The sequence below is a fragment of the Strigops habroptila genome, chromosome 2 (genome assembly GCF_004027225.2).
Source record: "Strigops habroptila isolate Jane chromosome 2, bStrHab1.2.pri, whole genome shotgun sequence".
In the NCBI taxonomy this organism is placed as follows: Eukaryota; Metazoa; Chordata; class Aves; order Psittaciformes; family Psittacidae; genus Strigops; species Strigops habroptila.
In genome coordinates, this window is record NC_044278.2 from 106,808,715 (window position 1) to 106,835,550 (window position 26,836).

General features: G+C 36.6%; 1 protein-coding gene across 2 annotated transcripts in view; it reads right to left on the minus strand.

The window, feature by feature from the left end:
- Window positions 1-26,836, minus strand: part of ATM (ATM serine/threonine kinase) — a 63,037-nt gene that overhangs the window by 29,855 nt on the left and 6,346 nt on the right. Inside the window, exons 6-33 of one of the 2 annotated variants that reach the window (XM_030476133.1) lie at window positions 25,856-26,021; window positions 25,331-25,569; window positions 24,306-24,469; window positions 23,743-23,912; window positions 21,998-22,369; window positions 21,245-21,439; window positions 20,814-20,909; window positions 19,583-19,808; window positions 17,667-17,798; window positions 16,859-16,984; window positions 16,656-16,745; window positions 15,509-15,680; window positions 14,153-14,352; window positions 13,577-13,659; window positions 13,301-13,456; window positions 12,878-12,953; window positions 12,596-12,726; window positions 11,155-11,275; window positions 9,808-9,984; window positions 8,871-9,040; window positions 8,322-8,568; window positions 7,607-7,722; window positions 5,988-6,114; window positions 4,846-5,045; window positions 2,641-2,815; window positions 1,897-2,061; window positions 1,474-1,606; window positions 422-517 (exon numbers count right to left, since the gene is read on the minus strand). In XM_030476133.1, the coding sequence (XP_030331993.1) occupies window positions 422-517; window positions 1,474-1,606; window positions 1,897-2,061; window positions 2,641-2,815; window positions 4,846-5,045; window positions 5,988-6,114; window positions 7,607-7,722; window positions 8,322-8,568; window positions 8,871-9,040; window positions 9,808-9,984; window positions 11,155-11,275; window positions 12,596-12,726; window positions 12,878-12,953; window positions 13,301-13,456; window positions 13,577-13,659; window positions 14,153-14,352; window positions 15,509-15,680; window positions 16,656-16,745; window positions 16,859-16,984; window positions 17,667-17,798; window positions 19,583-19,808; window positions 20,814-20,909; window positions 21,245-21,439; window positions 21,998-22,369; window positions 23,743-23,912; window positions 24,306-24,469; window positions 25,331-25,569; window positions 25,856-26,021 (4,521 nt within the window). Of the gene's footprint in view, window positions 1-421; window positions 518-1,473; window positions 1,607-1,896; window positions 2,062-2,640; window positions 2,816-4,845; window positions 5,046-5,987; window positions 6,115-7,606; window positions 7,723-8,321; window positions 8,569-8,870; window positions 9,041-9,807; window positions 9,985-11,154; window positions 11,276-12,595; window positions 12,727-12,877; window positions 12,954-13,300; window positions 13,457-13,576; window positions 13,660-14,152; window positions 14,353-15,508; window positions 15,681-16,655; window positions 16,746-16,858; window positions 16,985-17,666; window positions 17,799-19,582; window positions 19,809-20,813; window positions 20,910-21,244; window positions 21,440-21,997; window positions 22,370-23,742; window positions 23,913-24,305; window positions 24,470-25,330; window positions 25,570-25,855; window positions 26,022-26,836 lie in introns of those variants that run through there. The other variant, XM_030476134.1, reaches the window with a different exon arrangement.

A 26,836-nucleotide genomic window follows, 5' to 3' on the forward strand; every position in this document is an offset into this window, starting at 1 on the left:
ATGGAGGTACTCCCTGCTTGGGGAAAATGGGATTTGGATATTAGCTTCGGTGCTTTGGATCAAACATTAATCAGGTACTCACGGAAACAGTGAATAATTCTAGTAATACCAAAGAGGCTTTAAGACGGAGAACAACTATTTTCAATTCCTCTGAGACCTGCCTTTCAAATTTTCAGGTAAGTTCTCTTCAAATTTTGCTTATTATTTCTCAACTTAATAAAGTGACCCATGTAACAGCAGGTGACTCTTCACCGAGTATAAAAGAGACCAGGGTCTAAACTTATGAGAATTTAAGTTATTAGTCAAGAAAAGAAGACATATCATGCAAAAAAGTAGTGCGAAGTAACATTGAAAATGGTCACAGTTTCAGCCTGGGGTTTCAATGGCAGCCTTACGATGCCTGTGGGACTAACGAACTTACCCAGCACTGCTTTTTTGCCTGTATGGTTAACTGCCATCTTGGACAGCTGCAGTAAGCTCACCACCAGTTTCACTACTACACAATCTTCTGGCTTTTCTATCATTCAGAAAGAAAAACAAATCCAAAAATGTCATTGTGTATTTGTAACGTGAACATATTAGAAGAACACACTGCTTTAGAATCTTTTATCTATGAATGTCAACATGCCTTATTAATGTTGAAGTTGGTATTAAACAGCACATTGAAAAATTATTCGTTTTTTCTTACTCATCACGTCTTGAAGAAATTTTAATGCATTTCACTATGCCAAAGAATCCCCAAAACTAGAACACACAAATGCTATTGTTTTCAGTATTTTGATGTAGAAATGACCATTAAATACATGAAATATTAGTATCAGTTAGCATAAAAACATTATTTGAAATAGTAAAATCAGACAACATGACCCCACTGACAGCACTTAAGCCAGTATCGATGTTTCTGTTCTAAACATGAAACCAAGGAATATCCCAAAATAGGGGTTTCTGCCAGAAACTTCACAGAATTTGACTAGCTTTATAAACTCTCTAGATGGACACTTCCTTACATATTTGCTGCCTGCCTGAGATCTTTTTTTTCTAAAATAAACATTTGGTTTTGCTGTTTCCAGGAACAGTCTAGGAAAAAATATGATGATCTGCCAATGTAAAGGAGACTAAAAGCAGTATTTCTTCTAAAGAAGTCCTGCTGCCCTGTTGATTGGACTGGAAACCTTGAATTAGGATTTATGTTTGTTGACATTTTCATAAAAATGAATACACATGTGGCCAAACTGCAGTAATTATTTCTTAAGTGTTATCTTTCAGAACACCATTTTATAGCCTTTATCTTTTTAACTCCTAAAATACTTCTACTAATGTTATTTTTAAGTGCCACATAGACTTTCAGGCAAAATTAAGGCAACAGGTCCATCAAGCCTGTCCACCCACCTCCAACAGAGTAAGAGTATTTCTTCTCAGGTTTTGCGCATCATAATTTAATACATAATAAAATACAGAAGTGGATGTCAGTACCCTGGAAATTTTTCAGGAGATCCTTCATCTGATCTTTATATTGTTCCAATTGTTTGCGTAAATCATAAAGTCCTTCAAGTCGTGTTAAGGGCAGTGAATCACAAACACCAACTGAGAGAAAGTGATTAATTTCCTGCAAAGCAACATTTTGCATTAAGCACATACAGCATACAAATAAAAGCTTTAAGTAAAGAAGTGGCTCTCAGCAGTCCGCAATGTGGCTATTAATAGATGCAAAATAAATGGAGACTTACAAACACCTCGGTGGCTGAAACTGGCAATAAAAAAAATCCACATGTCTAATTTAAATCTTTTTCAAGCTTTACTTTTTCTCTAGCCATACCTATAGCTAGAAAATTTTCTTTTGAAAGTCTGCATTACAAAAAGTACTCTGCCATGAGATATATTTTTAAATGTAATTACCTCCAAAAGAGAATATGGTCCTTTACTGTATTTTATTCTCCGTTGAGTTGCTCGCAAATCTTTAAAAGCCGGATATTCAGGAAAAGGATCTAAGCATTTGATTGCTTGGTAGAGATTTTCATTATCTTTGTTATCTATCACCAGATACTTCAACAAGCCTAGAACCTGAACATAGAAAGTAAGTGAAAAACAAAAAATACAGAGAAACATTTTTGAGCCTTATATCTTAATCAGGTTATAAAACTTGTATTTGTATTGAGTTTGCATGGCAAGGTTTTGGTAGTGGGGGGCTACAGGGGTGGCTTCTGTGAGAAGCTGCTAGAAGCTTCCCCCATGTCCAATAGAGCCAATGCCAGCTGGTTCCAAGACAGACCCACTGCTGGCCAAGGCCAAGCACACCAGTGACAGTGGTAACACCTCTGGAGTAGCACAGGTAAGAAGGGGAAAAAGTTACTGCACAGGACCAATTGCAGCCAGATGGAGAAGTGGGAATATGTGAGAGAAACAACTTTGCAGACACCCAGGCCAGTGCAGAAGGAGGGGAGGAGGTGCTCCAGGCACCAGAGCAGAGATTCATTCCCCTGCAGCCCATGGTACAGCCCGTGGTGAGGCAGGCTGTGCCCCTGCAGCCCGAGAAGGACCCCACGCTGGAGCAAGTGAACATGAGTATAGATACAGCTTTAACGACAGTGAACGTGAACTAAAAAGCTAACAGCTAAAGAATAAGCAGCAACTCAAAACTACCTGTTCCTGAATCTCAGGCTGTTCCATGGCAAGAGGTATTAGAGTTCCTACAATAACATGAAGGTGGCTGTCTAGAGCATCATTGCAACATGTAACCGCTGTGTGGCAAACGTGATGAAGAAGATCACAGCAGAGTGAAAAGCTGCGCATGGATATGTCTCTGATAGTTACAGGTCTGTCACAGGAAAAAAGTGAAATTAAAGAAATATAAATTGTCATTGTCTCAAGTACTAACCTATTATACCATAGGGAAACAGGGGAGAAGGGGAAATATAAATAAACTTCATAGGATCAAATCCATCAGCTCTAGGGATTTAGCTGTAGAGACATACAAAAACTAGAACACACAGAATTTGACTGATCACTTTAAAAAATGAAGTAAAAAATAAGAAAAAAAAGGACATGGAGCTGTTGGAGCGAGTCCAGAGGAGGACCACGAGGATGATCAGGAGGCTGGAGCACCTCCCGTATGAAGACAGGCTGAGAGAGTTGGGGCTGTTCAGCCTGGAGAAGAGAAGGCTGCGTGGAGACCTCAGAGCAGCCTTCCAGTATCTGAAGGGGGCCTATAAGGATGCTGGGGAGGGACTCTTCCTTAGGGACTGTAGTGGTAGGACAAGGGGTAATGGCTTCAAACTTAAACAGGGGAAGTTCAGGTTAGATATAAGGAAGAAGTTCTTTACAGTGAGGGTGGTGAGACACTGGAATGGGTTGCCCAGGGAGGTTGTGGATGCTCCATCCCTGGCGGTGTTCAAGGCCAGGTTGGACAGAGCCTTGGGCAACATAGTTTAGTGTGAGGTGTCCCTGCCCATGGCAGGGGGGTTGGAACTAGATGATCTTAAGGACCTTTCCAACCCTTACTATTCTATGATTCTATGATTCAAAAACACCACCAAAAAACCCCTCAACAACACAAAACCAAACCAAGAAGGCTTTTAGATTATTATTTGCCAGAACAATGTTGACAGAAACAGAACTAAGTGGAAAACATGCTCTCTGAACCCTCCTCTCTCCCACATAACCATTAGTTTAAGGAAAAAAAATTAAAAAGAAAAAACATACTGGTTACAAAGGAAACCTGGGGATTATCTACCCCAGGTTCCTGCCTGAAGCAGGGTCAGCTTCGAAGTCAGATCAGGTTCTCAGTGCTTTGTTTAGCTGATTTCTGACACATTCCTTGCATGGAGAATCAACAGCCTCCCTGAGCAACCTGCTCCAGTATTTGACTATTCTCACTGTGAAGATCTTTTCCCTTATGTCCAACCAGAATTCCTTATATTGTAATTTGGTGGGTGCTATCTCTAGGCCTTGTACTTCTAGGAAAAACCTGGCTCTACCTTCTCTCCAAGGTACCTCCACCTCCAGAAACTGGAGTACAGAAATTGAATTAATTCCACTTATACCCTTGGGGTTTTTCCACTCAACCTATCCCAGTCTGTCATTATCTCTCATGTCCTGGCTGGAGTGGCCCCACATTGGACATGGTTCTATCGCAGCTTCTTAACACTCAGAGGAGAATGGCTGTTTCCCTCATCTTGCTGGCTACACTCTCACCAGCACAGTGCAGTACACAAATCAGCATACAGTGATGAAAGGCATGCTGCAGATTCATCCAGCTTGTCCTCCAAAACTCCTACGCCCTCTTCTGCAAAGCTACCTTCTAGCCAGTCAGCTCTCAAGCCTGCACACACGCATGGGAGTATTCCATCCCAGGTGACAGACTTCAGTGTTCACTGCAATAAATCTCGCAATAATGGGATTTACCATAAAATCCACACCTCTTTTCAATATTCCAGGGTATGAAATGCTTCCAACAAGCAAAGGAATCAACTTGCATGTAAACCAAATGACATTTAGATGAATAACTGTCTTGGAAATCCAAAGCTAAACCTCAAGGAAGAGAATATCTCTAGTCCTTATGAAAGATAAGAATCTCCATCTACATCTTAAGCTGGAGGAAGTACCAATTTTCTCAATCTGAAGACAAGCTAAGATAACATGTACCAATATTCACTCATTTTGTTAGCTATTTTTTGGTGAGAATGTAAACGTCCATACTCTTTATTAACTCAATAAGCACCTTTTGATATCTGTTTACTTTGCACTTAACTCCACGATCTGAGTATTTCTCCTATATCCTTTAAAGTCCCAAACACCCTTTCTATCATCAAAATCAGACAGGAAGAACAAGATAATTACTGTATTTACCTGCTATTCATGTGGTGAATCAGGGTGTAAATTACATCTCGGAGGACAAAAGCCCATGCTCCTCCTAAACCATCTTTTATCTCTTTAAGTAGCAGACCAACAAACACGTGATAAATTATAAGAGCTCTGTGCTTCTTGTAAATGTTGGTTGTATCTGATGCATGCTTACAAAGGGCTAGAAGGATTTTCTGGAATGAATCCTAAAATGAATAAAATATGTGTAAAAAAGTAATTCCTAATGCCAATAAAGATATATTTTATACATAAAAAAACTTAAGCAATAGCTATATATATATATTTTTTTAAAGGACATGGACAAAAAGGCTTTATTATATTTACTGCTTTAAACAAACAAAAGACCTAGACTGAAACTCATTCTCCAAGCAGGACTATAAGCCACATACCTCCTAATTTTCTTTTTCCTGTGTCACTCCTTCATCCCTTCCCCCCCTGCTCCGAGAAAGGTTATGCGGAAAACAGTTATGGCAGTTTTCATCAACAGGAGAAACATCAAATTAAAACCATTAAAAACCTGAATAGTGCTTCAATCTATATTGTTTCAAACAATGTTTATTTGTACAAATTGCATTATGTCATAGAATATATCAATACAGATTGTAACGGTTAAAACTAACTATCTTCAAGTACTAGACAGGTTGTGTTAAATTTTAAAGAATTCATTCCACAGGCTGGCAATATTAACTTTTACATTCAAAAGATTTAGACAAACATGGTCCAGAAAAGAGTTTTTTTCTTGTTTTGAGACTGTTTATGGATAGGCAAAGTAAGTTGCATATGCAGTAAAACAGCATAAACTTTGAACAGATCTTTTGCATCTGAATTGTGTCCGGTACACACAGATTTCCCCATCCTTTAAAGTAATCCTCTCTATTTATACATTATTTGTTACTTTTTATATTTATATAACACATGTAATAGTTCAAGCATGTGGTTTGTGCAAGGTTACTGTGTCCCTTTAGGACTTCTTCTGTTTCAGAAGGCAAACAAAGGAATAGAAAGGTTTCTAAGGTTGTATTTTTTTCTTCCTATATACATGACAAAAATGTCCAGTTAAACCAAAATGTACCCACAAAAGAAATGCTGTATTCTACAGAAAACCAAAATCATCATTACATACTTACAGGGTTTTTAGAAAGAACTGCTACAAGATTTTTCAATTTGCTCTTATGACAGTTATTAATATAGTCCAAGGTTGCCTTAATTACGTATGATGGAAAATGAGGAGGATTAGGAGCAGGATCCAGTTCCCTAAATGAATAAGAGATTATTTTTTTTCTTCCCAAAATCAAACTCATGTAAATATATCTCACTGAATAAATGCATAACTCCTACAAAATCTTTTCTGCTTTCAGTAACTAAGTAACCAAAAGCATCCAGCAGAATGAAATACATCTTATTTTTAGCTGTCTGTTTCCTTCTACTACAGCTTTACAAGTAGCACTTTCTTCACATTATTTTACTATTTTTTGAAAGATCATATTTCTAAAAACCTACACATTCATCTCATATAAGGTATCTTGTAGGAAATTATAATTGCGAGTAATGGAAAGAGCTTCTGCACTTGGCAATTATGGGAACAATTTGCTTAAGGAAAAAGTAATCATGAATCTCCCCATTAAAAAAAGGGTAGTCAACTTTGCTGGGACCTCAAAAAGAAAAGAAATGCATCATGACAGTAACAAACCAGCAAAATCTAAGTTTCATAGTCTTATTCTTACCATTCACTTCTTAGAAAGAAAAACTTCAATTACAAGCAGACACCACAGTCTGTTAACAAACTCATTGAAACAAATTTCTTTTATAAAGTTCCGAAATCCTCAACCATTTAACTTTTGGCAGAATTTCACAGAAAAGCTTTGGTTTCTTTCAACTTTATGTTTCTACAATAACAGTATCTTCTTCAATAACTTCAGAAAGTGTGATATTTTTCCACCTAGTTTGTATCTAAACACGAAAATCTGGAAAATTATTTCCAGATGCGATTATGCAAATAGTGATATTTTCATGACAACAACAAAGTCTGAAAAGCTCAGAAAAATGAAGATATTTATGGCATTAGACTATTTCTATCGTTTGGCATTGCTTAAGCAATCTCCTTACCAAAGGCAAGAGCCGACACTACAAGTACTAAGAAACATTTTACTTTTCAGTGACTTCTAAACATTTAAAGGCATTTAAAAGAATCACATTAATTTAGACATTAAAAGCTGACCAATTTTACATCCAAATTTGAACCAATTTAAATTGGCATTGCCATAAGTCCAGCTCACCAACATACAATGGCATTCTCTGGCCCACCCATTCATTCTTTATAAAACCATAGAATGGTTTGGGTTGGAAGGGACCTTAAAGATAACGTAGTTCCAAGCCCCCCTGCCAGGGCCAGGGACACCTTCCACTAGACCAGGTTTCTCAAAGCCCCATCCAACCTGGCTTTAAACACTTCCAATAATGCAGCAGCTACAGATTCTCTGGGAAGCCTGTTCCAGTGCCTCACCATTCCCACAGTAAAGAATTTCTTTCCCACATTGAATCTAACTGAAGTATTATAGAGGTTCTCCTTACTGATACTGGGGAACAATGATGTGAGAAAGCATGCCTATGATATATCATCATTAATGACAATAACATCTGTGAATTCTCAACTTCAAGGCTACCTCTTCTTGTGCCTGAAGGGCACATTTTAATGCACAGTATTATACAAACACACTCAATGTTTAGAAAATATACAAACACACACCTTATGTATTTACTCAGCTGAGCTCCTCCTTCTGGAGCATCAGGTGGTTCATGTAAGGTCATCAACAGTTCAACCACAATCTCTGGTAAGTTATTATGAGACAAATTGTCAATTTGCTAGAAGAAGAAAAATAGTGTCTTAATAAGAAAAAAAACCTACTTCAGCTAAAATAATTCAACATTTCTTTTCTGAGAAAACACATTTTTTCCTGTATGGATTCTCTATTTGTTTAATCATCCATGACATACAATTCAATCAAAAATTAAGCCTGGTTAAGCCTTATCTATGGCAGTTACAGGTAGAACAATTTACTACATTATCTGGGAAAAAACCCACGTTCAATTTTACTACCTAATAGTTCTGAATATAGTCTGCCTCTAGAGAAGATGGCTCCTCATAAAGCATTAATAAAATATTTTATGAGGAGAACATGACTGACTTAAACAGATATATGACAGGGAAACTCGGGGTTTTATAATGAATGGTAAAATAACTGTTATTACATTCTGAAAAAAATTATACTTCGAGTCAACTGTCTCCCTGAAAATTTCTATTGAAGAGCTACTTGAAAATCTTGGGATAAAAATTTGGCTAGTTTGATTGTATTAAAATAATAATTTTGAACCTGAGCTAGTTACTTTTACAGAATATATAGGAGTTTCTTTCAAATCTGTTAAATGCCACAGAACTCAATTTATACATTTAAAACAGATACCTGTTTTCCTAAGCAGTTTTCATCCTTAAGCATGTCATAGACTTTAGAAGCAGTATCTCTTTGCTGTGCTACTTCACAGTTGCCATGGCTCTCATAGGCGAAATACGGGAGGATATTTACAAGTATCTTTGGAAAACAGTCTCCTAGAACCTGCCTCCAGTCTTTTTCAATCTTGTTGGCAAGTGATTTCACTTCTTCAAATTGACTTCTAATCACCAGGTGTGGAACCAAAACTTTGTAACAAGACCTACACATAGTAAATACATTTCCTGAGTGTCCTTGTAGTAGACTTTTAAAAGTCTCAAGTGTAATACAGCAAATACCATCCCTCTACTGTATAACTGTGTGATTATTGTCTAGCTACTACTATACAAAAGAAATTAAATCTTGCCAGCACAAATACAATAGACAAGATACTTGGAATTCATTTTAAAAGGTCTCAATATGTTACCTTACAACAAAAGCCTGATGCATTACTATATTTAGAAATTTGAAACTGTCATAATTGTAAATAAATCTAAATAAATTGCTTTCATGTAACAAATTTACCTGTAGAATTCCTCAAGGCTAGTGTAGTTCAGAAGAACATAAGGAAAAGCAGACAAGCTATATCCACTGTCATTTATTTTCAGCCACTCCATCACCAAATAGTCTAAATGCGATGTCATGAAGTCTTCTATACTTTTATAGCCGAAAATATCGGATACTTTTTCCAAAACCTGTGCATGAAATAGGATTGCAGAAATAGCATGAAGAATACATGATACTACGGCAAACTGGCACTACTACCCTTCCGTGCCCTCCCCAGCCTTTTAATGACTGTTTCTATAACTCAACTCCTCTTCAGCATAAGCAATTTATCATTTGTATTGCCATATCTCAAAACAGTGCAATTAAGAAACTACAACTACCCAGTATGAGGTGGTATGCAAAGAAAGGAGGGACAGTACGCATTTTGAGGGGTAGAGACTGTGTGTAAAAACAACACACAATGAATAGAAAGAAAGCATAAAAAGGATACGTGCACTAAAAGGTAACTGGCATGAAAGGCTGACGTATAAACGGCACTTACTCCAGCACGCCCTTGTGAACTTCAAAATTAAAGTCCACAGATACATACCATCTTCCAATACACTGCATTTAGTTTACATGTTTTCCACACTGGAAAACTCATTTTACTCCACTGGATAGAAAGATTTTTTTTTTAAAAATGAGATCTACAATCTTCATTGCATAGAAATATGTTTGTATTTCAGATATGTGCTTTTGACATAGAAAATTTACCATTAAAATTGCCTTTTATGATGTCATTATTTCTATGTCAGTCATTAAATACAATTACAAATTTATTCAGATATTTAAGTCACACACTAGTCACACTTCTACAAAACTTAACTTTCAGTACTGACAAAAGCATATTTTACCACTCCAATTTTAACCTAACCTTAGTTTATAACCTAAGTATAAAATGAAATTTTATACTTGCCTTTTTCACAAGGTGAGGTTCTAACCCATTCTCTTTCATAGACTGGCAAATAGCAAACAAAGCCTGCTTTTCACAGACTGGACTGCAGCACAGAACCATGGTTATAAGCATCAGCAAAACAGCTTTTCCATTACACTGTTTGTCCAACAGATCTTCAGGACTTGCGTCACCCCTGACCTTCAATAAGAAATAACACACTCATACAAATATTCTGTTAAAGCAATCTCCTAATTAATAAATAAGCATAAATAATTTAAAATTAAGGGCATTGGCATAAATACTGCTGAAAATGTTGCACTTAGCAGAGAAATGATGGAGACACTCATAAGACAAGTCTCCTTTCTGCTCCTGATGCATATAAGAAAGAACTGCCTCATAATTCAAATGCAGACCTTCCCTTGTTAAAGCAAGGTGTTGACAAGTGATGAATGTTGAATAAAAAGTAACAAGAAACTGCAATGAAAGGGCAGAAGCTAATAAACAGCAAGCTAAGGTAACAGAACAGGGAGGCAAGGCAACAGAGAGACAAGATGGCAAAGAGCTGGAGGCAACACAACAGAGATATGAAATGAGATGACAGAGACATGAGGCCTCAGCAGTAAGCCCAAGCTACAAGAAAGCAGGCAAAGGGAACAGAGAGAAAACACAGCAGAGAGACAGATGATAGTGTGATAGAAGAAAAGTGGAAAACGAAGGTGATGTAGATGACTTAGCACGGTAACAAGGAAGGAGGAAAAGCAAAAGGTACTAATAGAAAAATTAATACTTAAAGAAATTCCACAGTAACATACCCCATGGCACTTACAGTCACTGCACTGAAGTAAAACCTTTCCTTCACCTGAAGTAAAACCTTTCCTTCACCTGAAGTTTCTTGTGACTAGTTTAGATTTTTAAGCAAATCTTGGTTTTATGAAAACCACTGCTCTTAATACCACTGGAAACATGATCTTACTGAAGTTTACAAATCTGTTTTTATATTATGTGAACACATCATTTGAATTTACATTGCCTCTTATTCACTATTTATATGTTGTCTAGAATATTGAGGCTCCATTTTTCTTTGATTCTCAATTGTTACAGTACAGAAACCTGCAACAACAAATCTTATGATACGGAAGAGCAGTCTGGAACATACGGAGAAAAAGTTCAGAAACTTCCAATATGGGCAAAACAGTGACTGATTGGATGTGTAAGGAATTTCCTCACTACCACCTTTTTGCAGCAGCACCTCAGGTTATCATAAGTCCAGGAGAAATTATGCTCTTGGAAAACTAAACATGATCATTTTAAAAGTCATCTTATTCACAGGACAGAAACTAGGTAAAATTAATGACTAGATGTTAGTACCAGATTTCTCATTCCTTCCTGAACTCTGAGATACGCATTCTCAAAAGCCTTTTGCTGGAGCTTCAAGGGAAGAGGTTTTGAAATTCCAGAAGAATCTCTCTGCTTCACATCTTGAAACAAACTTTAAGAAAAGAACAATAATTATTAACATAATAGTCTACAGAATTACTGCATATTGTGCATATCAAATAAGAAGTTTCAAATTTTCTGAATATCATTATTTTTTTTTTAACTTTCTTGTACAGCAGTCTTTCCTTCCTCTCCCTCAAACATTATCAATAACAGTATCTGTTAGGCCAAAATGATAGAGAATAGCCTGAAAATATAGTTCTATAACTAACTGTAAAAGTTTCCCAACCTCTGCCAGTGCAGGAAGCCAAACTTCAGTTGTCCATTATAATGGAACATTTCATGTCATGAATTACTTTGGGAATATATTTACTGAACAGATGTGTATGTAGAAAGTTTCTGAAAGAATTATTCTTTTCTTTTGTAGATAGAGGCCCAACCCACTTTGCTCCTTGTAACAAAAATGGGAACACCACAGTGGACTGGACAAAATGTGACCCTAGCCATTTATTTCTACCTGAATAAATAGGTATCTATTAGCAGATACCTAAGAAAGATCACCATATGCTTGCCTTGTATGCATAATTCCTTGAATATAACATTCGTCCACAGGTGGCCTAAGCAGACCATGAGTTAGAAGTGGTGACCATCATATTAAGTATCCTCCAATGATTTTCTCTTTCATGAGTTTGTTGCTTTTTGAACCCCTGAAAACATTCAGACAGTTGAAGGTAGTAGGATAACACTCAGGGTAACTGAATGTTTGTTAATGACAATGTTGTATGAAGAAGTAAACCATATTTTCTTAGAATCTTGAACCTGTTTGTTAGCTTCACTTGATGTCCCATAGTCTTTATACTGGAAAAGACTGCCAATCTTCACTTTGTTCTGCTCCTGATTTTGTAGTTACACCTCCTGCAATTCACCTCTCTTTGTGCTAAAGAGCTCTAGTTTATGCAACCAATATCTGTGCATAAAGTGTTTCATAATTCTGGACATCTCTCCTTTACTCACTGCCAGTTCAATTACATTCTTTTTGATGTACGAATAACTATATACAGCATTCAAAACATAAGATCCTTTGAAAAGCTTTTTATGCTACACAATGCACCTAATCTATTTCTAGAGGATAAATGACTATTTCCTATTCAAGTTCTGCATAACAAATTTTGTGTAAAATTTGCTATCATACATAGCTTTATATATATAGTTTCTCTCTCTCTACGTATATATACGTATACATCACATCAATCTTGTCAAGATTAAAGTCCCAGAAGTACTGAAAAGAGCAGCTATACAGTAGCAGAAGTTAACACCCAGTTAAGTGAAACTAAGCATTATTGTTATTAGGAAAAAAGAGCTACATTATCACCTGGTAATCGACTTTGCAGCAAGAATGCGAACTTGATGGTGGCTATCTGCGAGAAAATGGGGGAAAGCATCACTCACAGATAGATCTTCATTTATCACATTAAGGATCGCCCACTTGCAATAAGGATCAGCCTGAAGAATATTAATATTGTGGTTTAAAATATACAGAAGACCTACAGTGGAATATACACCGATGTACACAAAAGATCTTCAGCTACTGTTCTCAAGTACACCTTGAGTATATACTTGACATGCTAATGAATGTCAGAAAATCTGGGATTACCTCAAGCAGGGCTTTCATGCACTTTAAAAGGGCCACTCTTACTGGTGCTGTGCACTTCCCTCCTTGAGATAAATGCCTAAAATAAGGAAGATTTGAATAAATTAAAAGGTTGCTAACAGTTTTGAGAATAAGTCTGCTAAGTTAAGTTTCTGCTACTCACAGTTCATTCTTTTGTGCTCAATAGGCAGTCTTTGTCAATATACAACAGTGTAGCATTTATTGTTCTAATACTATCTTAAGGACAATATGATTCCTTGCTACAAATACAACATGACACAGAAAATCTAGAAAGTTTAATGCTGGATAAAGGTATCATATGATACTAACAGCAAGACAAACAATAGTACTTCATTCTTCACACTGATAGCAAAGGTTAAAATTTTTATGTCCAACAGACTTCTGCATTAAATAGACAAAACATACCAAAAGGCTCCAACAACTGTCAAAAATTGTCCTTGGGCATGTCCTGTCTTTTCAGCATGTGTGTTGGACTGGGCCAACTGTACTGCTATAGGAAGCAAATTATTTAGAATTACTTCACAAACTTCTTGATCTCTGCGGTACAAAGAACACAGGGAACTGTGAAAGAAAGAAAGAAAGAAAGAAAGAAAAAGCATCTTGAAACACTAAATAGCTCCCAAATCCTCTGGCTGTTGAACTAAAAGAGCTCTAATACATGCTGAATAGTTTCTCCCTTACGAAAGGGGCTGAAGAAGCATATGAACATCATCTTCAGGCAAGCGGTGTTCTTCAATAGGGAGCTCCTTCAAAAGCACCAAGTACTGGGGAATAAAAAAAAGAATTAAGATGGAAAATAAGTAGACAAAACCGTAAAACATCTTCTGTAACTCTTAAATGAAATCATGCAGCATGGATACCTATTGTATAAGAGCTCTTACGTGTTAAGACTCTGACCATCTTTTCATGCAAAGACTGTCACACAGTAATATGGCTCATGAAATTTTTTGTTTTGGTAGTCAAAAATATTTCCTTTATAAACTAAAACACAGATCCTATTCTACTACAGAGACTATTTCTAATTATTTAACAAATAATTAATGATAAAGACAGGATGTTTACACTTCTCAACTCTATTTTCTGGCTTGCAGAAAAGTGAGAAAGCACACTTCAAAACACTAAAAATAGCTGGTTTAATGTCTTCTTGATGGACCAATAACAAGACAAAGACAAGGATATATGTGACAAGAATATACAAGTTTAAAACCAGTACAAATACAGAGGTGGGTCTGCTGTAAAACAAAAGCTCACACTTACCACGTGCAGATGCAATGGCTTAGCACTGTCAAAGACACTGCCATCAGCAAGCATCAACAGCTTCCTCCGTATATCAGAGACTCCAAAACTCACTGTCTGAATTTGCACTTTAGTTACACAAATACATAAGAATCTCAGGATTTCAAGGAGAAGTAAATCCTGCTTCGTCAACTGTTCTTCAGTCAGTGGGCTCAAAGCACCTGAAAATAAGATTTTCATGTAAGAAATGCTTCCCCAAGGACCATAAAAAAAAATTGATAACATTTTAGGTCTTTACAAAACTAATTTATGTTCTTGGAATAGACAGAATACTAGCAACCTTTAAGTGTATTTGTTATTAAGCAGTTACTGCATCAGTAACAGCTTCTTGAGTGTGTTTCCCACTTCTTCAAAGGCCTTCTCTAAAACAGAGGCTTTTAATTTTTTTACATATGGCTGATTTCTCCATCAGGGTTACAATGAACTCAGCAGACCATCTGTAACTGTGTTCTTTTGTGCTGTTAACTACAACTCAGGATATATTTTAAACTACAGATTCAAAGCTTCCCCAAAATTGAAACTATTATAATTACTGCTATGTTAATATCTTCATTGAAATGTCAATTATAACCTAAACAAAACAGTTACAAATGCAATTTTCCTGTCACATTTAGAACTCTTGTAACTTTCTGCAATTGCAAACTTTATGTACTAGAATTATTTGTTGGATGGTTGGAGAAGATACTTCTAGAGATACTTAATTCGACATGAAACAGAGCAGCTGCTGTTTGTGGCATTAATAAACACCCTGATTTCCTTCTCATTCAATAATAATTGGATGACATAGTCCTGATTACAAACTAAGATACACACCATTTTAAGAAAGAATTTAAAACAAAAGAGAACATCAGCACTTGTAGCTCCTAAAAGAATTCATGCTCCTGTCCCTCTGCAGGTCCAAACATATAAGAAACCTGACCCTGTCAAGAATTACTTATCGGGAAAAGGAGAAAAGTTAAATAGGACTAATTTCGAGAAAATGAAGCCCATCTAATGACAGAGAGAGATATCCTACAGACACACTTTTCAATTCTGCCTGACATTGAACAAGTTAGCTAGCTTCTCCGCTTGCGTTTTACTATTTATAAAATAAAAAATAAACTTCTCCTTTCCAAAATGAGCTAGAACACTTCATTAACATCTTTAAAACACTAATGATGTACAAAAGAATTATTGTTTAGAAAGTACTTGGTTCAACTAATACCTGCTTCAACTATTAATAAAGCAGCACAGTTTTGTATCTTGCTGTCTTTCAAGCAAAGAGCAATCTGTAAAAACAAGCTTTTGCAAATAGTTTTGGACACAGAGCATACTTACCTGTTACATTTTGCATCTCACCAGATTCGCTTGTATCACTGATGTCAGTCACTGCAGGATCATCAAACAGATCATCAGATACCTGGTTATCTCCTTCCATTATACTCTCCTCAGGATCATTACTCACTAGGTCCACTTCTCCCAGTATGCTTGGTTTTCCAGTAAATGTCATCTGACAAAAAAACCATATCCTTTTAAAGTTGCCTAAAGTTGGCATAACACAAGGAAAGACACGACTGTTTCCCAGTGAGCTAGGATGGCTGAAGTCAATTTGGAATAAACCAGTCTTCTACACACATGAATTGTTTGATTTGAACTATTCTCTTTAGGACAGAAGCTTCCTAAGACAGGTACTAGTCTCTGTGTTTTAGATGGTCCCACGGACATCGTTAGTATTTGAGAAACAATTCTCACTATGAGACTCACAATCTCCTCACTATGCTTCACAATTACAGAGAAATTAAAAGAAGGCATATGACCTTTTTGAGGGCACACTAAGTACTACTTTTCCTACCAGATGACAAGTTAACAGAAGGTAAGACTCTCAGCTTCTCCTCACCTGAAAAAACAAAAGGATTTTGCCTACTCAGATCTGATTACAGGACAATATGCCAAAACAAGGCATTTTAAGAGTTGCGCTAAACACAGTGATGTGCCACCCTACTACTTTTCTCAGTGAGAAAGGAGTCATTTACAGTTAGACTCAATAACCACATAATAAAGTGTTTTAAGACACATATGTCCATCAAACTACAAACCAAAAAGAAATTTCTAGAACCTCAGAAGCGCATTAAAGTGTCTCATGTTATAGAAATTCTTCCTGTGGCATAAAACTTCTATTCCAACACAGTATTAAAAAAAAAAATCCAAAAATAACATACTTTGGGTTTTAATGGAAGCTGGCATGCTAACCTTCAGCAAGTGGTACTCATCTGCTCTCATTTTTCCCCTATGCCTGTGTTCAAATGCTAAATAGAAATGTTTCCAGCTAGAAATTCTCTATAAAACTCAATGTATTTTGGTTTATTTTTTCAGTAATACATATCTCATTTGGTTTGCCTCCAAACTATTATAACGTATAAAAAAAAATCTCATAGAAGAGCACTGAATTTAGAAGCAGACATCAGAAACAACAGAACATACTTACTAGATTTTTGCAAATATCTACAAGGTCATTCATAAATTTTGATGTTAACAAACGCAGGAATATATCAGAGAGCATTTTATTAGCACTGTTCTGTAAGAAAACAAGATAGGTTAATTCATTTTCTTCAGGTACAATATGTATGATATTCAACTTCATGACCTCATTAACGAAGAAAGAAATATAAATTCCTTGAAAAGCTTTACCTTTGCACAATTGCATAAACATTTTGTACACTGCATTATCAAAGTCCTCAGTGAGTTGATCTGGGCATCTTCATTTAGTTTGTTTTTAGACTGAGAAATGCTTTCTCCGGCATAATGAATGAGAGACTAAAAATATAACACAGTTAAAATACCAGTTACATTCCTTTATACATTAGTACATACACAGTGCACACACAGAAACAAAAGGACTTGATTCTCATTCATACATTCTCATTCACATAGCTTTGATATTTATTGTGCGTATCAATGAGTTACGACTTTTTCTTTCATTGATTTTTGTTTCACACATTCTGCTCCTTAAGTGACAAAAAAAAAAAAAAGGCCTAGAGCTGCCTGAAACATGGATACTTTCATCACAAAAGTATGGCATCTCTCCGTAATGTGTAAGTTTGGGGTTTCCACATTTAGACAAGAAATCACTTCTGATAGCAGTACTAGTAGTAGCAGCAGTAATAATAGCTGTCTTCATATCGGTTTAAACCATTAAATGATCTTAACAAATTCCTGCATAAAAGACCTAATGACATGTCCACATGCCCATGATTTATTTATTTATTTATTTTAAGGGGTGACTCAAAAATATATCAGTATTGAGAATACTCTCCACTGCAAAACTGATGCACTGGTGTACTGACAGAATCCCAGCGACTCCTCTCTTTCTCAACTGCCTTCTTTTAAGCAGAAACCAGTGGAAATATTCATGTTCTGATAATGTTCCATATGAATAGAATTTTTAAAATTATTTCTATTTAGTGGTTTAACAGCTCCCAAATGCATTGCTGCTTACCTTAGCTTTCTGGAACAACTCCGATTTACAGGCATCCTCTTCTTTAAACATACCAGTGTAGCAATAGCAACCAAGAACACCAGTCAAGAGACTGGCACATCGGACAAGGTGTTCTGCAGTAACCACCTTGGACTAAATCAAATACACAGTATAAATACCAGTAGTTTATCATGAAACTTTTTCACCACAACACGGAATTGTTTGGAGTCTTTTTTAACACTTTTATATACATGCTTCACCAAAATTAACAAAGATTTGCATGCTAGTGTTTTGCACAGCAGTTGCCTCAGCTCCCTAACAACTCCTTTTGGCTCTCCATGTTATGATTCTCTATATCCCATGGCCCTTAGTCTTCCTTCCTTCACAGTACTTCAAATTTTCCTTCTCCTTTAGATTCCACGATAGCCATACTTCCAGCTCTTCCTATGTGTTCCATTTACCTATTTCACTTTCTAGCAGGACAAGAGACAGTATGAGCTAACGAGGAACCACACCATATTCCTACTGCTGTCTCCTGTGATCTTACTAAATTCATGAGTTGCCTCTTAGCAGCTACTGCATCAAAAACTGAATGGCATATATGGTCATAAATGCATCTAAGTTTACTGTTATCCCATTCTGGAAAAGCAGATATCTATAAAAAAAGATGGGAAAACTTATGCAGACACGCCATTGCTACAGATGCAAAACCAGGGATAAGTTTTATAGCTCCTAATTGCCAGTACCTTGTTACAAACTTTGGTACTGCCTCTTTTGGCTCACCAAATATTAGAGGACCTTAGCAGTGAATTGCAAGGAAGGCACACCAAAGCTAGCCTGTCAAAGTAACTGTTTAGTTTAAACATAGTTTACTTAAGTTTAAAAAGCCTGCTGCTTTTGTGTTCACAAATTTTTTACCATTATGTGATGGCTCTTTCTCTGCAAGTCAAGATTTTTCTCTGAAGGAGAGATTCTGTGGTGTTTCAACAAGTGGAAGATACAAATAGGATCACAGGACAGATGAAGCTGGAAGAGACCTCAGCAGGTCTCTGGTCCAACCTACAGCAGGGCCAGGCCTGAGTCCAGAACAGGTTACTCGGGACTTGAAAACCTCCAAGGATGAAGACTGCCCAACCCCTCAGGCAGGGCAACCTGTGCCACTGCCTGACTGTCCTCATGTGGATAAAACTCTTTTGTATCCACTGTGAACTTCTCTTGACTCCACTTGCTGTGTCTCATCTTGCTGCAACACACCACTGTTAAAACCATGGCTCTGTCTTGTAGACAACCTTACAGGCATTGGCATCTTCCATAGAGCCTTTCAGGTTGCCGCAAAGCCATCTCTGCTCCAGGATGAACAAGCCCAGTTTCCTCTGTCTCTGCACAGGTCAAGCGCTGGAGCCCCCACCATCTTGGTGGCCTGTGCTGCACACATTAAATGTCTTGTACTGGGAGGCCTAAAACTGGATGCAGTATTTCAGATGCTGCCTAAAGTCACTGTTAATATAACCCATACTTGCAGCTTCTTTACACAACTAGTCCTTTACACAAGCTGTGTCTTTTTACAAAACCTAAATATTTGAGACCTCTGTGTCTCAGGCTATCTTGGCTGAAAACTGGCAAGGGCTTAAAAAATTACAGAGGCACAGAAACTGAAACCAACATCACAAAAAGCAGGGTAATAGTGGTTTATGTGGCAACTTTGCACACATTTCCACTTCTATACAGCTTCTGTGTATTCCCATACTTATGAAAACTACATCATTGGCAAAATATCCAAAAAGAAATACAGACTTCTCTATTTCGTATTGTTGGATATAGTTTTTAAAATGCTTGTTGTTCATTATTAGTAGCAAAAGGAATGAAAATGTATGTACTTGGGCCTTGAAAACACATTGTTTGGGAGCACAAAGATGTAACAGTCATTTCTAACTTACCTTAGGAGTATAGATGCTTAAAAGCTTTTCTGACATTGCTAAAAGACATTGCTCCAGAGTTTCCCTAAGATTCTGGTTGATGGCAAGTCTTGAACCAGCCACATTTTTATCTGCAACATTTACTGCAAAGTTAGTGAAAATATCCATTTCATCAAATGTTGTCTGCAGATACAGCTCTTCAACATCGGTAAAATTGTTTTCTTCTTTCTGTTGCAAGTGTTGCACACTTGAAGAGGAGACATAATTTTTACATTAGCAGCCAGTATACAACTTACAAGACTTTAAAAATATTATTTAAATACAAGAAACAAACAAATGCAAAATAAAATATTTTATCTTTTTGTGCTTCCGAACTCTGACAGATTTTTAATTTCTGAGGTGACTTTCACTGTGCAATGGATACTACAATTGTAGCTCTGTCCGAAGAAACTGCAAGGAAAAATGAAGCCTGCACACACATCATATGTTCTACTGTAGTTCATCTAGCAGCATCAGTTTTGTGTGAAGATGGATGACCTCAACCTACATTAGACAACTGGCGCAGAAATGCAAAAACACCCTGAAAATAGCATTTTTAATTTCTAGTAGGAAAGTCTTATCTTCCATCAGAACAAGTTATACACAGTTTATTAAGAGGAAACTGGATATAGTCCAAGAGCTTGAACATATGTATCACTGGAATATGCAACAGCATTCATAAGAGTGACTCCGACAGAATCTAGTAACATGAGGCTGGAGCCACAAACACAGGTGGAGTGGCATGAAGACGGACGGACAGTAAGCATGTAGCCAAGCTTCCACTTAGCATTCATCTTCGAGAAAACTTTTTAGATATACGCTTCCTTTAGAATGGAAGGTAATGTTACAAAGCACGGATATTTGTATAAAGCTACAAACTATTAAAAAAACATAATGAGTTAATATACCTAGTGTACTTATGGATAAAGAGCCAAATATTTAGCCGAATTGCTGAAGAGAAATAATACATATAGCCCATATAAGGTATTTTGTTCAGTACCTGAAGCTTTGACTGTCAGCAGAAGACTATTTTAACATATGCTTAAAGCATTTTAATAAATCACAAAAGCACTGCTATTTTCATGGGGTCTCAAAAGTGTTATACAGAAAGATGCAAAAGAGCTTGAAGAATTATGCATTTAATTATCTCTGCTTGCTAAAATGACAAACATAAGAAGCTTAAGTATCTATAATGATTGATTTAAAAACATACCATTTAGCATCACTTCGGAAAAAAATCATGGCAGCTCTGCAGTTCTTCATCGTAAGGCACACAAGAATCTTTTGTAATATAAGATGAGGAAAATCACTGTAGAAAAAGAAAATCATTTTGTATTTTCTTGCCATCAGACAAGCTCTTGACATTCCTGAAGTGCACCCAACAATTCACCAGATTAACGGTGTATCTTCAAAGCAGCTTAAGTCTTCACTTAAGATTTCTAAAACAGAGATCATGTTATCTGCTGTGCTATGGACAGGTAAGTAAATTATGGCCCCAGAATGACATTCCACAATAAGCTTAAAAACTCTATAAGCTCTACCAAAGCACTAACATTATGCAATTCTGCAAATCCACTTTTCCCTGTGTAATCTTCTGCGTCATAGGGTGAGCTTACATACAAAAATAGGCCACAAAGACTTTACCTGCGGAGCACAGGAGGCAACTCTGCACATTCTTCCATTTCTTCCTCCAAATAGCTGGACAGCAGCCATTTTATTATTGCTTCCCTTAACACAGAACCCAGATTTCTTTCAGAATTATTCTGTTCCATTCCTACATCCAAATTTTCTGGCACTGAATAGGCAGACATCAATAATGATAAGCAACATACAGCAGAACTGTAACAAAAACGGAACACAGGGCATCTGTGAGAAACAATGTGGTATTTGTTGATCAGCACTGTAAAGCAAAGTCAGTATTTCTGCATGCTCAGAGAGCATCAAGTACATAAGCAAGTTAATAAGCACGCATATTGGAAAGCTCCTTTATTAGAATCTGTGTTTTCAAAAGCCACATTTTGGCTATTGCAGACATTTCCTGTCTATTTTAGACTGTTTCCAAATAATCATTTCAGAATCAAAATTAGAAGAAAACATACTTTTTAACTTCAAAATCAACATTTCTTTAACTCTCCGTTTGACATTTTTAGTCATTTTACATTTGAAGATGCTTGCCTCTCCTCCTCTGCCTCTGCTTTCAGACTTATGTCTGAAGTTTATGTATTTATGTATACCTGTATTTATGCCCATTTCAAATGCTTAAAACACAAATGTGTACAGTTCTTGAACAGAAATACAGCCACAATAACATTCTTTTGAATAATACAGTGATTCTGGTTGCACAATAAAGAGCAATGTGAATCAGACACAAAATATTATCCCTGCTTCCCATTTTACCTTGAAGGCTTGCATGCAGGTCCTGAAAATATCTTCCAGAGTTCTTTATCTGTTACAACAAGGTTTGCTTGAATCATAGCTCCAAGTAGCCCAAAGCTCTCCACTTCAATTTGCTGGAAACTAACACTACGAATTGTAAGAGACCAAATCTTTGCCCAGGTTCTCTGGAGCTCCAGCTTGCGGCTGCTTTTCAAATCAGTTTTCTGGTTTTGACACAAAGCTACCTCTGTGAGACACTTCAGCACGTATGGGGTCCTTTCCCCTCGGCGCTGCTGAGGCAGTAACTGGTGAAGTATGCTGAGTAAGGGAGGTAGCTCACTGTTAGGAAGACTCATGGGATACTTTGATATTAATTGAGCTGTAATCTGTAACCTTGAAAACACAAAGTGAAGCCATTAATATCAAACATATGCAAATCGTGTCTTCAAAAGTAAATGAAAAAAGTGTTCTCCAATTGTCATTTTACATTTACACTTTCCAATATTGAGCTGATTTGTTTACTAAAAAAGGTTAAAGATTTCATATTTCTACTGTTTTTACTTGTAAAGTCTGCTCACCTTGCCTCACTATCACTAATAATTTCTTAGAAGTTGAGTTCACTGATTGCTGACCACAAGGGAAGAAAATTTCAGGAAAAAAAGAATTTTTTTTCTTCTCCTGGACTAGCCTGTTATACACTCTGACCCAGGGAGTGGCCTGAAGGGTGAAATTACATAAACAGGAACCTTACAGCAACATCTCTTAGGATAAGAAAAATAAAATTTATCAAATGAACAAAATGTTAAGCTGAGGATGGTAAGTTGGAAGGATGCTGCTCATAGCAATGGTTGCAACTCTACTTAAATTAGTAAATTACAGTACTTGCAGTATTTCTTGGAGATGGCCACCTCCACACAAATGGCATGTTAACTTCTCAAAACAGGCACTTTGCCTCAATAAACACACACACGTACACACGCAGAAACCTGCCACCCCAGCTGAGGACCCAGTTCACAAGCAGCTGCACTGTTGTGGCACCTTGTACTGCAGTTTCCAAGAAAAGCCAGAAAGACAGAAAAAAACACTAATGAAAAAAAACCATCCAGTGTAATCTAATTTTAGCTAAAAAGTCAACATTCTTGGGCTGAGGACTACAACTTGTTAAGAGTTCTGGAAAAGCCTAGCTGTGGTCTGCTACAGAGTCCTCCTGCGGCAGTCAGTGGAAGATGATGTGTAGCTATACCTCCAGTGCAGAAGACCCTCATCAAAATAACCCTCTATCAAGGTCCAAGCTGAGATGCCAGACCTTGCCTTTCAACAGTTTTCAGGCCAGGTATTATGGCAAACTGTGTGAGCTAGCCCAAAATGGCCAAACTGCTAATGGTTGCTGTCCTGTGACACAGCCAGCTTAAGATATTGGTAAATCTCACATTCACTTCCTAATACAAGCTGGATCACACACACAACACTTACATAAAGAATGACAATATCTAGCACAAAAGACAGAGGCAGTGGTATCTTATAAACTACCACACACTTTACCAGATCTCATGTGTTATTTCTTAGGAAAGCGAAGATACAAAATTTTTTAGAGCAAGAGTGCCACAAACACTACTCATTACTTTACAAATGCTGCGAGAACCTAACCTGAGTGCTTAGATGTATGTCTGCATGCGCAGACACTTAATTTGAAAGCACATTCAGAATGTATGTAAATGTAGAAAAATGTCTGTAGTGATATTTGTTTCATGTAAAGATGGTATTACCAAGGTATGACATCAAAATCCTTCTGGGATCTTTGCAGGTTGTCTCGAATTACCTCCCAGCCTAGTTCAATCCTCCTGCGCTTGCTTGGTAATGTTTCATCACTGGGCTCTCTCTGTGAAACAGCATACGACTGGGTAACTTCCAGAACTTTGGTATCCTCTGTAAAAACCTTTTATAAAGAGAAATTAAGAAGTATGCAAATAAAAAAATGTAGTATTTAAGGGAAAACGAAATGGCAAGCTAAACTGATCCATTTTTTACTGTGCATAAAGCCTCTTAAGAGGCAACCAGAATTATTCTTTATTATTCTGTACTACAACAGAACCCTTGTTTATAGGCTAATAAACAACACTAGTTATTAGTTGAAACCCAGTATAATTTAGGAATCCATGCATTTCTAAACTGCACAAAAATTAATAACTAAACACAACAGAACACAGATAAAACGTACTAATACGTCACTAAATGATTCTGAGGAAACGCTAAAGCCTATTACTTTAAAAAGTAAAACATACAACACAGCAAATACATAGTCAACTTTATATTCAAATAAAAACGTTACCTGATGACAAATATCAGCCATTAATTCAATCAAATTTTCCTTTACAGCAATATTACGTGAGGCTGAAGAATACTTTCCTCTACTGCTGATAAGATTTACTTCATTCACCAGCAGATCATACATGTTATGCAAGATACTTTGCCATTTTGCTGAGTCATACGCACCTGTACATGCAAAAACAATGAAGAGATAACGTGTACCACACTGTATTGATATGTAAACCTACCTCTATGAGGCAAAATACACACCTACCTAGACAATGCAAAGTACACACAAAATCAGAGTAAAGCATAAAAAGCTTAACAAATGCAGACCTGCAAAACAAGTCTCATAACGGAGAATGAATAAAGTAAAAAAGTGAAAAAGGTTGAAGAGAATTTAATCAGTGTATACAAGCAATCAGGGTAGGAACAAAGTTTGTAATAAACAATTCTTTATCTAACTGGAAAGACTAGGTGAAAGACTACTACGACATGCAATGGATAAATTTGGACTGATTATAAACTCTGCCATTTGTAGACAAAGTAAATCAACACCTTTAAAAAGAAAAAGATGCTGTAACTTAAATAGGCCATGACAGACAAGCACAGTTACTGAGTGATCTTCTGTGAAAAATTTTATACAGTAAGTCAGACTTAGATCACAGTAGTAATTTTTAGGCTTAAACAGACCTCGTAAGATATGAATATGCGTGGCAATCTAAAATCAATCTAAATTATTATTTCCCTTCCCCAAATATTTTGTGTTTTAATTCATTAAAATCACCTTTTGATTTAAAAAATTTAAACCCCAACTTTTACAGGACTTAATACAATTAATATTCTCTTACTGCATACAATTCGAAAACTCATTTTCACTTTCACTCAATATTAACCTATGGCATAAAACTACTGACAAGTAATCATCACTCCCATTAATGTTCCCAAGACTCAGTATCAAAATTCAGAAAGTTGGCACAATTCAAACAATCACATACAGTGACAGAAACCCCCCCCCAAAACCAAAACAAATAACTTTTGCTGTACCTTTTCCTTGAGTTTTGGCACCCTTTGGATGATGAATACGAACTTGGAGACGAAATAACTCAATTATTGCCTCCTTCAGGGAATCTTTTGGTCTATATTGAGTCCATATATAAAGGACTGTAGGCAAAATTTCTTCCCCTACTTTACAAATCCGTATGCGACAGTTGACAGCAAACTTACTGCAGAAGATATTCATTGCTCCAACAATATGATCCAGGCCTGCAGCATTCTTCTCCTGCCTGCAACATAAATCAAACACTCAAATTCCGGAAGACATAATCTTTTTTCTTTTCACAAAAATTGCTTAAATGTAAATACTACCAAGTAACTACATTCACAATATTATTTGCCTACCAAATCCAGAAGTTAATATTTTCAGTAATTTATTAAATTAGTGTTCAAAGACGGAACAAAATATGCCTGAAGAAGCATTACCCGCTATTACGCAAGTATTATCCCAAATACTTAAAATTATTATTCTTTAAAAGTAGGTACTAGCATACAAAAGGAGCACTTGCAACATACCTTGCACACTGCATTGCTTTTGAAAAGAAGACAAGCATATCAGAACTCAATGCATCAGTTTGGAAGCAGTATCCCCTTGTAAGTGTGTGAATTATCCTAGCCACCAAGACTCTATTAATCTTCCCAGAAGGTTTGAGGTATAATTGGCCGTACAGGACCAGCAACTCTGCAAACGTATTAAAAAAATATATATGATGTAACATGTAAATATAGAAACATATATACAGACATGTATTACAGAGGATTACATAAAAAATGCTTGAAGCAAAATATTGTATTAAATATACAGAAATCATCATTCTGAATTGAGCTGCATTCATAAAAGTTAACAGGGAAGGGGGAATGTGTGTCTGGGAAACAAAGCACGTAGTCTTGCCTACACTGGAAGAAAAGCTATACTCATTCTGAGCTGGGATACAATCTGCTTTGTGTTACACTAAGCAAAGTACCTATCACCACATGAACTTGCACAACTACTTCCACACTCAACTTCTACTCTTCATTGAGTAGAGCAGGCACAGTGGGCTCCATTTGTTGTAGAATACACAATAAAAGTACTCAGAAACAATTTACAGCCACACATACACTAACAAAGAATGTGGTGTAAAAGGAGTAGGTAAACAAATCAGAACAGTTGAAACCGAGGCTCCTCATATTTCCATTACATGGAAATTCACCCAGCTTCCAGTTTCTTTTAGTAAGATTGAGTTCAGCTTCTACTGGCCTCACATGACTCCTCTGATGATGCAGCCAATATGACAGCTCCTCGTAATTTTTACAAATATGACTATCAACATTCAGAAGCTCAGAATTTCCAGCAGGTAAGAGCGCCTCATGAAATTAGTATTTGCTTATCAAATCTAACTTTCGGGCAAGAGCTGGAATCCATGTTCTTACTTTCAACTCCTGCACCAGATCACTGATTTTACAAATAGAAAACAGACTTCTCCATTGTACTCCAAGAATTATAAACAAGATGGA